The 12,560-nt window shown below is 39.1% G+C and overlaps 1 protein-coding gene across 1 annotated transcript in view; it reads right to left on the reverse strand.

The window, feature by feature from the left end:
• Positions 1-390: 390 nt before the first annotated feature.
• LOC144245227 (putative dimethylaniline monooxygenase [N-oxide-forming] 6) overlaps positions 391-12,560 on the reverse strand; it is a 17,447-nt gene continuing 5,277 nt past the window's right edge. Inside the window, exons 3-9 of the mRNA XM_077780647.1 lie at positions 12,448-12,550; positions 11,165-11,327; positions 9,453-9,595; positions 7,250-7,449; positions 6,887-6,909; positions 2,827-2,899; positions 391-733 (exon numbers count right to left, since the gene is read on the reverse strand). Of these exons, the coding sequence (XP_077636773.1) occupies positions 391-733; positions 2,827-2,899; positions 6,887-6,909; positions 7,250-7,449; positions 9,453-9,595; positions 11,165-11,327; positions 12,448-12,550 (1,048 nt within the window). The remainder of the gene's footprint in view (positions 734-2,826; positions 2,900-6,886; positions 6,910-7,249; positions 7,450-9,452; positions 9,596-11,164; positions 11,328-12,447; positions 12,551-12,560) is intronic.

Below are 12,560 nucleotides of genomic sequence, written 5' to 3' on the forward strand. Positions count from 1 at the left end.
ATATACCATGCCATGGGTTGGAAGATTCAACATTGTTGTCATGTCATTTTTCCCCATGATAAAACACCCTTAAGAAATTATTAAACTTTGTGCATCCTGCACACCTGTGCTCACCCTTCTTTGTCCCCCTTCTTCCTCATCTCAAGCATCTCCAACCTTGCCAATTCAGCATGTGAAAAGCAGTTTTAGAGTACAGATTTTCAACAGAAAAGGAAAGCCTGAGTATTTTGCATTTTGTTTCAACTTTGAGTTAAATGGGCCAGAATTCATTTCTACATCTGGAGGAAGGCAAAGAGTAACTCTGAGATTTTATGTATGCATATGTGTACATGCCTATAATTAAGCTATGTACATATCTGAGTAATATCTGAGACATAAAAGATGTTCTCATTAATAAAATGTAAGCCAAACAGCCAGCAACAGCACTGGGAATGAAAGCATTCTGAGCAAATTATAAAAGTGTTGGGGTCTCTGAACTTCCCCCACAGCTCTCATCCTGGTGGGCTTTACTGTCCGGTCCCACTGGGTCAGGATGGCATTTCTGGCCCCCTCCCACTTTCCCGGTCCCATCAGTCGAAACTGGTATGGGCTGCAGGGGCCAAAGTACACCTCCAGGGCCAGCTGGGGGTCAGTCAGGAAGAGCCAGAGTATGTTAGGCTTGGCTCCTATAAAGGAGCCCAGCTCATCCATGTACGTGATGTAATCTGTCTGCAAAGTCTGGCTCTGGCCAAACCTGAGGAAAGAGAAGAACATATTGGAATGACTGGCACAGTTGTAAACAAAGCATGCATTTCTTAATTTCTAGCTCAGAAAATAGCATTTTAGTTGGCACCCCCAGAATTATCCCATTCCTCCCTCTGCCCCCAACATTGAGTTTAGCATTTGTCCTGTGGCTATAAATGAGTTGATTCGTTTTTTTCTTCTTCCTAATCTCTATCTAAATTTGATATCATTTGGTCTTCTGCCTCTGGCCATGTGACCTGGAGTGAAAGGACCCCAGGATGTCAAGGTGACTGATTAACTTAGTTTATTCTTTAACACATGATTATTCTTTATACAACATTACTTGGGATCTGCCCTGATGTTAGATTTTTGGAGCGTGGCCTCATTTCCTTTTAGGAACCCTGAAGAGCAGGCTACCATTTAAGAAATGAGGTGGACTTTGGGGCTTCTCCTTTTCCTCCTTCTTATTCCTATTAGCCTGTAATAAAAAGGCTGGTAAGTAGAGTGAGCTGCCTGAATTGTGAATAGGAGTGCCCATGTCACAGAGATGTCCTGTGAACTGGATGAGATATAGGGGAGATTTTGTTGAGGGAAGGTTCCACATCTTCTCTCCTCTAGGCCCTTTGCCAGCAACTACCTGGCAACACTCAGTGAAAGACGTGTTAGAGCTTGAAAGAAGAAAAAAAATCTTCTTTAAAAAAATTTTTTTAATGTTTACTTATGAGAGAGAGAGAGAGCGAGCGAGCGAGCATGATCAGTAGAGAAGCAGAGAGAGATGGAGATACAAAATCCAAAGCAAGCTCCAGGCTCCAAGCTCCAGGCTTGAACTCAACAAGCCACAAGATCATGACCTGAGCTGAAGTCAGCCGCTTAACCAACTGAGCCACCCAGGTGCCCCAAGAAAGCATCTTCTTACACAGTCACCTATTCATCCAAATCATTATCTAATTATTCTTTTGACATATTTTAATGTAAAATTTGAACATAATTGATTTATATAAAAGTAACTAACATAAGAAATACATTTAAATATGTGACGTCTAACCACTTAAATGACTTTCTACAAATCCCATTTATGGTGTACTTGAGAATACATGTTTGGAGGAATCAGAAATGGATATTCTCAATTTTTTACTTTATTTTTATTTTTTTGAGAGAGAGAGGGCACACATAGGGAGGCACAGAGAGAGAGAGAGAGAGAGGGAGGGAGACACAGAATTCGAAGCAGGCTCTAGGCTCTGAGCTGTCAGCACAGAGCCCAATGTGGGGCTTGAACCCAGGAACTGTGAGATCATGACCTGAGTCAAAGTCAGACGTCCAACTGACTCTCCAACTGACTGAGGCACCCAGGTGCTCCGAAATGAATATTCTTTTAGAAGAAAATACTAGGGCAGGTGGACTCAGTTTGGTTCGTCATTTGGTTTTCTTATTACAGTGCTGCCACTGCTCAGTTCACAGCTAGTTAACTTGCTGGAAGACATGTGGCTGATGGGAAAGGGCTTCTTGGAGACATTTGAGATGGATAATATTTTGTCTAGGAGGCCTGTCCTCTGCATTGTGGGATGTTTAGCAGCATCCTCAGTTTCTACACATTAGATGCTAATAATTGTCCCCACTTGTGACAACCGAAAATGTCTCTGGACTTTGCCAAATGTTCACTGGGGGTCAAAAATCACTCCCATGGGAGAAACTACTCTAGAGTTTAGTATGTTCTATCCTACAGGTGATGTGTGATACTATTATTTTCCTATCTAATACTGCTTGATCATAAGCAAATGTTCAAAAACATGAACTTTGGGGCCCTTGGGTCAGTAGATTAAGTGTCCAACTTTGGCTCAGGTCATGATCTCACAGTTTGTGAGTTTGAGCCCTGCATCAGGCTCTGTGCTGAGAGCCTAGGCCTGGAGCCTGCTTCTGATTCTATATCTCCCTCTCTCTGCCCTTCTCCCACTCATTCTCTCTCTCTCTCTCTCTCAAAAATAAACATTAATTTTTTTAAAAAATGTGAACTTTACTAAAAATATTATAAACTATATCAACAGTTTTTATCCATATAAAGGCAAATCTTAGGATTTGTTTCATTAGCAAGTACAATCTTCTTACCATTTGAGTTTCTTCCCCATTTTCTCATCAATGTCATCTATCATTTCATTTGTAGTTGGCAAGGTGCATGAGTCTAGAAAAGAAATGGGGGAAAGAAGTATTGAAAATGAAAAAATCAGAAATATATAATGACACATGATGAAATTTTCTTAGTATTTATGAACGATATCCCTAAAAGATTTTGGATCAAGAGGAACTGCCTTTGGTATCTTTAGCAGACTAACAATTTACAGAAATAAAGCAGACTAACAATTTACAGAGATAAAGACTTAAGAAGTCAATGAACCCCTAAATGAATAGCAAGGCTGGCTATAGTGAGACAGTGACAAAAGAGAAGTTTATAGATTCAAATCACCCAATCTCATATTTCTGTGACATTATGGAGGACCTACTCCCCAACAGGCCTTAGATATACCTCATATATATTAATATCATAATAGTTTCTTCATATTTCTTTTTTTTATTTTTTATTTATTTCTAGAGAGAGAGAGAGAGAGAGAGACAGCGTGAGCAGGGGAGGGTCAGAGAGAGAGGGAGTCACAGGCTGAAACAGGCTCCAGGCTCTGAGCTGGCAGTCAGCACAGAGCCCGACGCGGGGCTCGAACCCACGAACCGCGAGATCATGACCCAAGCGAAAGTCGGACGCTTAACCGACTAAGCCACCCAGGCGCCCCAATTTCTTCATATTTCTTATTTGCATCCTCTTATTAAGAATTTCCTCAAGAAGTAATCTGCACTCTAAGGTATATGCCTATTAAAATGGAACAATGGGGGTGCCTGGGTGGCTCAGTCGGTTGAGCGTCCGAGTTCGGCTCAGGTCATGATCTCGGGGTTTGTGGGTTCGAGCCCCGCGTTGGGCTCTCTCTGCCATCAGCACAGAGCCCTTTTCAGATCCTCTGTCTCCCTCGCTCTCTGCCCCTCCCCCGCCTCAGCTCTCGCTCTCTCTCAACAATAAAAAAAAACATTAAAAAAAAAAAGATAAAATGGAACAATGGAAGGAAGCATGGTTTTCCAGCATTGGCCTGCGGCCATGGGGGATATTAGGAGGCATCAGAAAATTTTTAGTGCTTTGCACTATGTTATCAGTGGAGGGGTCATCTGATTGCTGACTCTAGCTCTTTTGCTCTTGTCACCATGGCAGAAAGCTATTATGACATTCACAGTGCATCAATACTTCCTAGTCATTGTTAGCCCCTTACCTAGCCTGGTAAGGTTGTGGTCAGATGTTTGCTTAGAATGTTTGTCTGCATTAATGTTGTGTCCCAAGTGCCAAGACAGAGCCTGGCCCATAGCAGTGCTCAATAAATATTTGCTGAATGAATGAATACCACCTTTTGTTTCACATAAATTTCTTGGCTTTAGGAACTATAGCCAAAGTTTTTGTAAAACCACAGGTACTTGGCACTATTGTGCCTTTAAGAGGAAAACTCAATGGAAATATCTTACAGAGGAGCAAACTTGTAAAGGGTTTCGTGACAGGGATGATTTCAATAATGATCCTTTGTGGTACATTTGAAATAGATGCTTATTTAACCACATTTTTAGAAAATATCCACTCTATGATTGTAACATTTTCTTCATTACCTCCGAATTTATTACCTAACTTTTTATGGACAGTATGTGAGATAAGGTATACCTATATTGGCCAAGGATTTTTGGACCCTTGAATAAAAAGACACTTTAGGTAATGATGATCTATATGACTGAAGTAAATTAAATCTATATATTTGAGATATTGCTTTTCTACATATAATCCTCAGGTCCTTGATTTTCTCACATAAGGACTTGTAGTACCTGGGGTCTGGAGTGGAGGGAGGAGAAGACAATTGTCGATAGAATAAGAGTGGCCTGCCATCACTATTCTGACACACTTTGACACCAATAGGGTCTCCACTATGCCCACAACATCCAACAGGGCCCTTCTAACTTTCACAATGTATCATGACATTGCAGTTATCCACTGCTGTCTTTCTCTTGCTTTCAGCCTTGCAAAGTCCCTCCAATTTCCCTATGAGAAGTCTAAGCTCTTTAACAAACAGCTCCTAAAGCCATCTGAAATGTCTCCATTTCNTTCTCTGTCTGTCCTTCCCCTGCTCACACTCTGTCTCTCTCAATAATAAAGATAAAAACAGTATAATAGAAAAAATTTTTTAAGAAGAATACATACTCTGAAACCAGGTGGCTCAAGTTTATAACCTATTTCCATCTCTCACTAGTGACTACTTCTCTGTATTTATTTCCTTATGTGTAAAATGGGGATAGTGGTAAGATCTACCTCATACAGTTAGAATTAAATGAACAATTACCTGTAAAGCACTTAAAACAGTGCCTCTGTCTCATGCAAGCATCATTATTATAAATGAACTATTATTTTAAATAAGGTCTTTCTTTGATTTGAGAAAGTCAAACTGGCTGTAGTGAGCTGTTTTATTGCCATGTGTGGCTTCCTTTCCTCCGCTGTGGTCATAAAAGAGAGTGTAATGACTTTGAAACTGCACTTTTGTTGCCAAAATCCTGGGAATGATGCACTTTGTGATGACATTCTTCATTTTGACTCAAGTTTCCTTTCAGGGATTTTGGAATTTACACCAAGTATCTCAAACACTCAGAAAGTTTTGAGGCACCTGGCTGGCTCAGTCAGTTAGGGGTCTGACTTCTCACGGTTCATGAGTTCAACCCTGCAGCGGGCTCTGTGCTGACAGGTCAGAGCCTGGAGCCTGCTTCGGATTCTTTGTCTCCCTCTCTCTCTGCCCCTCTCCTGCTCACACTCTGCCTCTCTCTCTCTCTCAAAAATAAACAAACATTAAAATTTTTTTAAATAAAAAAAAGAAACATGTCTGTATACTTTCACACCTTTCCTCTACCTCTATAATTCCAGAACCTTGTCTTTCACCTTAGAAGGTGACAAAAAGTAGATCTCAGTAAAACTTGTTTTTTCCCCCTTTCCCTCACCCAAGGGAGGCACGAGAAGGTGTCATCAATACCTTAGGGTACTCGAAAACCTTTCTAAGAGGGACCTTCAATCTTAGAGTGAATAAATTTCCAAACCTATGTTTCATTGTCTAAAGGGAAAAGTCAGAATATGATTTGCATAAGTTATTCTGAGAAGATAAAAAGTCTTACAGCTCAGGCTTTGAAGTTTCTATTACATTAAACATAATTTTAAATGCATGAAATCAACATGTTTTGTTTGTTTGTTTGTTTTATCTTTAAGGATATAGTAGTCTGCCAGACTAGGTAGGATAAATGCTGTAAAGTGAGGGTCTGACTCTATCCCAATTTACTGTTTCCTCTTACTTTTTTTTTTTACCTGATTTTCTAACACAATGAAACCTTTTTTCGAAACATTTTTAAAGATTTTATTTTCAAGTAGTCTCTACACCCAACATGGGGCTTGAACTCACAACCCCAAGATCAAGATCATGCTCCACTGACTGAACCAGCCAGGTGTCCCCCACAATGAAACATTTTTGCTAGTGTGGGCCAACATGAAATTTCTCAGTGAGTCCTTTCTTTTCTTAGCCACTTTAATCTGAAGCAGGCTCCAGGCTCCGAGCTGTCAGCACAGAGCCCAACATGGGGCTTGAACTCACAACCTGTGAGATCATGACGTGGGCTGAAGTCAGACGCCCCAATGTTTTACTATTGATATACTGATTCTTTTGCCTAGAATGCCTTTCTCATTAGTAGGCATTAGGCTCTGTCTCTACAAAAAAATAAGTAAACAAAATCTTTTTAATTTTATAGGCTATATCAGTTTTGTGAATCTCCATTGGTTTCCATGTTCCATGCCTCCTGACTGTCCTGCTAACATGCCAATATTTCCATGGTGGAGGAGGTGTGTACTTTCATTTTGAGATTTCCTACTTTCTGAGATATGTTGATTAATACCCCTTTGTTAATTGCTCCTTACAAGCATAATAGAATATCTGAGACTAATGAGAACCAGTATTTGTAAAACTTTACAGTTTACAAAATGCTTTACATATTTTTATCTTACTGCATACCACTATTGTCTTGAGGAAGAGGAAGAGGTATTATAATTGTTATCCCCATTCACCCATAAGCATGGACGAGGTATTCCTTAAACAAAACAAAACAAAACAATTCATGAGATGGATCAGCCCTCAGAATTCTATGCATTAGCTTGTAGCTACCGTAAATGAATTTCACATGTCAGGAGGATCTAGTGTCCCGTCTCTTTGGCCTTTTGTGTTCTCCCATATTCCTTTCCCCACTAGAGACATTTCAATAAGATTTCAACCTATTCATGCTCTCTGGGTATATTGTGTCACTCATGCAGTCCTCAGTTTAATCTCAACAACCTCAGCGAGACAGCTAAAGTAAGATCTAGAGAGAAAGAATTCAACTTAAGCTAGTGCCCTGCTTTTTTGATTGATAAAATATGTGTTACTTATAGTACCCATTTAAAGGCATCAGGCCGTAGTTCTCATGCTTAAACCATGTGTTCATCTTCTTCACATATAACCAGTCAGAGACAAACGAAGGAAGGGCATTCCGGAGAAATGATGCAAAGCGGGTAACATATACCATGTCCCAAGGATAGCCATTATCCCAAACTCGGCTCATGACCCAGGAACCACTTCTGGTGCTGATAATGACCTGGTAGGGAAGGCAACATAGACTTCAATATCACACTGTAAAGAACAAGCAGATATGACATAATGATCTTGTTTTATGGATATCTTCATGCATTCCCCTCAATATCCTGGCAGAAGCATTTTAATTTTTTAAAATATTTTTTGCGGCACCTGGATGGCTTAGTCTGTTAGGCATCCGACTTTGGCTCAGGTCACGATCTCACAGTTTGTGGGTTCAGGCAGAAGCATTTTAATTTTTTAAAATATTTTTTGGGGCACCTGGATGGCTTAGTCTGTTAGGCATCTGACTTTGGCTCAGGTCACGATCTCACAGTTTGTGGGTTCCAGTGCTGTGTCGGGCTCTGTGCTGACAACTCAGAGCCTGGAGCCTGCTTCAGATTCTGTGTCTCCTTTCTCTCTGCCCCTCCCTGACTTGTGCCTTCTCTCTCTCTCAAAAATTAAACATTTAAAAATATAAATATTTAAATATATATACATACATATATATACATATATATGTATATATACATACATACATACATATATATATAGAGAGAGAGAGAGAGAGACAGGGATAGAGACAGAGGGAGGACACACAGAGTAGGGATGAGGTGGGGGCGGGGGGAGAATCCCAAGCAGTCTCTGCACTGTCACTATGGAGCCCAGCCCCATGAACCTTAAGGTCATGACCTGAGCTGAAACCAAGAGTCAGCTGCTTAACTGACTGAGACAGTCAGGCACTCCTGGCAGAGGCAATTTAAGAGAGTGGGTCAGGATGAATCGCCTATGATTGAAACTAGTTAGAGGCGGAACTACTCTGTCTCTCCACCCCAGAGGGCTAGTGCAGTTGTTGAAATAATGAGAACCTGACATCTTGGAACAAGAGGGCTGTGTATTCAGTTGTGACAGGTTTAATCTTCACAGACTCACAGACACAGATGATAGGCCTGGTGGGAACCAGCCAATCTGGGGCTTCAGTGGTGGTGGGTGGGGTAGTTACTGGGATGGTTGGGAGAAATATAGCTAAATCTCTACCCGAAATTAGGCTGAGGAGATGTCAAGAAGTTAATTCTGTTCTCTGTCTGAAGTTTCCTCTTCCAGTCCTTCTATACCCACTCCATGACCTCGTCTGGGCACCCAGACCATGGCAGCTGTCTCAGCCCTGAGAGCTATTGTATCTTATGCCACTTTTGTGATAACCTGAGGGAAATTGACATCAAAAATTTCATTAGGTTTTATTGACATCCATTTAAGAATTTGTTTATTGAGGACCTATTTCCTTAAAAATAGGTTAAGTACTTGAAGGTCTATTGGTCATGGGTGATTCAGCATAGAGTCCTCTGGGAAGACTCCCTTGACTTCATCCAGGCTAAGTTAGGTTCTCTTTTCACACTGCAGCCACACCTAATGTCACGGAAGTCTTACTACCTCCTTTCATGAAGGTCTGCATACCTGTCATCCCACCTCTACCCACTGACCACTCCTGGAAGTCAAGAAGTAGTTTGACCCATTTCTGTGTTTATTTCTAGCCTGACATAGTTCTGACATATAACATGTGCCCAATGTTTGTTGAGCACTGGCTGTTGAATGGATAGATGACAGTGAGAATGAAATCTTCCATATCTTTCAGACCTTCAGAATGATAAGCACAACACCTTCTGCATGGTAGGTGATAAGAACTAGTGGGAAATAAATAAAGGTAGACCCTGACTAGTAACCACTCCAGTTTGCTTGGAGTTGATCAGAACATAAAATTAAAACAAAAAATGCACTCTTACATGTACATGTACACGTATACACATGTACACTTACCTCTGGTTCTGGCAGAATGCACTTCCTTACTAGGCCCTTCCTTACTAGGGGCCATGTTACCTGCTTTACAGGAAGAATGTCTCTAGTACTAGATTCAATGGGCATATGCCATACGTGGGTCCCTTGTAGTATGACATGGTGAGCATGAGCCTCGGTGCCTAAGCTGTTGATTTAATAGCACAGCTGTACCCTACATTTGTTTCCTGACTGTACCTGTGTAGCCAGCCGACTGAGCTCAACAGCAATGTCAGATCCTGAGTTCCCCAGGCCGATCACAAGGACCCTCTTCCCCTTGAAGGCATCTGGGTGTTTATAGTCCCTGCTGTGGAGATAGTGTCCTTGAAACTGATGTAGGCCTAAGTGGAACATGAGAAATGATTTGAACTGATTTTCAGAAGACAATAAAGACTCAAGTGTTTTCTTTTTTATTTTTACCTCCTGTTATCCGTCTTGACTTTTTTTATTGTTAACATAACTTTATTTCTACTGATATAATGGTAAGATTTTGGATTTAAAAAATGTATGTGTGTATGTAAATATATACATGTAGATAGGAGCATATGCATATATATGTTTATAATATATAGTTAAAGATACAGTTGTACATATGCACACATGTGCATGTACATACTTAACAGTACACACTTACACTATACATACTCATAGATGCATATGTGTGTGTAGGTATGTACATGTTTTGTGGTTGATTTATTTGAGAAATATTTGTATTGTGTATAAACTATTTGTAAAAAATACACACTTACACTATACATACTCATAGATGCATGTGTGTGTAGGTATGTACATGTTTTGTGGTTGATTTATTTGAGAAATATCTGTATTGTGTATAAACTACTTGTAAAAAAAAAACCAAAAAACAAAAAATACTATCTGTCTTGATTTTTAAAAAAAGCTTCCTAGTTGAAATGCATTTACCCTTTTTGACACTAAACCCCCAAATAAATACTTATTGTGCCTTAAAAAAACTTATGCTATGGGAATTTATATTTTGATAATAATTATAACTAATATTTATTGAGTGCTTACTGTGGGCTAGGATTTATATGTTTAAGAATTTAATCTTGATAACATCTCTAAATGGCAGATATTTTTATCTTTTAAAAGATAAGGAAATTGACACAAAGAAGTTAAGTAACTTGTCCAAGATCACATGGTAAGGAAATAGTGGAATAAGAGGTTGAGCCCAAGTATATTTCTAACCTTAAATATACTGTCTCTTAAGCTTCATGCTTTCCATCTTCTATTCTCCCTGAATCTTTACTTATTTATGTGTTTATTTATAAATATTTTTTAGGTTTTATTTTTAAGCAATCTCTACACCCAATGTGGGCCTTGAATCCACAACCCCAAGATCAAGAGTTGCGCACTCCACTGACTGAGCTAGCCAGGTGCCTCTGAATCTCTACTCTTTTAATTATATTGGGCTGTGAATATCATACCTTGAGATTAGAACTCTAATATTTTAGAGTGGAAGTTTGTTCCTATTGCAAAGGAAGGAGAAAGGAAGTTTACAAGTGTATTATATTTATTTGATGTTTGGCGCTTTTGCATAGCAATGGAGTGTGCTACACACACACACACAAACACACACACACACTAACTCACTCACTCACTGAAATTTCTAAAGTTACTTTACAAAATGTGGATATACATGGCATTTAAAACCCCTTGTTTTATAAAGACGCATATCTTCATGTGATCTCTGATCTGTAGCTCCTTGATTCTTTCAGCATAAAGGTTCAGGAGAACAATTATATCTATATTTATCATCAGACTTAAAAATTTTGTTTTGAAATCTTTGGAACCTTAAGAATAATCATTATGTACAATCTATAGAAAGATCTAATTCATCCCTTGGTGCTGGTGTATAAGCCCCCAGACTATTATAAATTTTCCATACTTACCAGGAAAAGAATCAGTTGGTAGATTAGGGTATACATGATGTCCTGAACAAATCATTACAGCATCAAAAATAGTAGATTCCTGTTTCCCATCCTTTTCTGAAACAACTTCCCATTGTCCAGTGACTAAGAAGCTGGGACACTTCTTTATATTAGAAACCAGGGTCTTAAAGAAAACCAGACAGAAATTCCTTCTATTTTACAATTCTATGGGTTTTAATTTTCTTGCAGTGTTTCTGCAGAGGAAATAATTGTTATGAGCTTGCTTGATCATTGAGAAATATAGGGAAGATGTTAAAACAAGGAGTCACAGTGAATCTTCAGGTCTTTCGAGGAAAATTACTCCCTGGGGATTATTTACTTTTTTGACATCTAGTTAGTAGATTTGGGGTAAATGATACCAAATCTTGTGAAAGATGTCATGTCATATCCTTACTGACATCCTCTACTGAAATTCATGGCCTCTGTCTCTTTGACCTCATTTTCTATCAATGCCATAAATGTGGAATATCTCAGGGTTCAATCCTTATTTCTCTGTGATGATATACACTCTCCCTTGGAAATATTAGCCACTTCCATAGTCTATTTCATTTAAATAATGTGAAATTAAATTAAATATAATAAATAAATAAAATAATCATAAATAAGTGAAATTATATTAAATATAATTCCAATTCATGATTTGGTTGATTATTTTTCTCACTACATATATGTGCTTTGGATTCCACAGTAATGAATTGTGGTTAAGAGCCATGAGAAAATGTAAACTATTATTGTTATTGTCAGTGAGTGCATCTTTGCCTTAACTGCTACGTATCCTAATCTAAGGAACTAAGAGGGTGAAGGATGAGGGCAATGACTATATTAATCATTCATTTTTTACTTTCTTTATAATGGCAGAGCTTCTGATAAATGGCATGTTTTCTAAACTACAGCTCATTGGCATTGAACCCACAGAAGTCTTAAATATGGACTAGAGAATTTGGGATTGTTTCTAAAACAGGACAATGTACGAGGGCGGAATGTACACTATGGTAGTATAGGCTTCTCCGGTATTGCGATGGTATTCTAAAAGTTCTCCGACACTAGTGGAGGACAATTTTTAGCGGGGGGGGGAAAGCACAGTGCATGAATACTTTATAATCCAAACCAACGTTTGATTGGTGAGCTATCCAAACATGTGACTCTGATTTCTATAACAGAATGTTATATCCTTGCTTCCCACAACCCTCCCCCCACCCTGATAAACATACTGGGATCAACAGCACAAGGTATAAGACTCTTACCTCAAACTGTATATATCTTAAAAGATTCTTCTTTTGAGCAAATGTCTTTATATATTCCTGGAGTTTGCTGTGGTGCATGTAGTTAGGGTAATCATCAGGATACAGGAAATCTG

Source organism: Crocuta crocuta, unplaced genomic scaffold (genome assembly GCF_008692635.1).
Source record: "Crocuta crocuta isolate KB4526 unplaced genomic scaffold, BGI_CrCroc_1.0 scaffold661, whole genome shotgun sequence".
Classification (NCBI taxonomy): domain Eukaryota; kingdom Metazoa; phylum Chordata; class Mammalia; order Carnivora; family Hyaenidae; genus Crocuta; species Crocuta crocuta.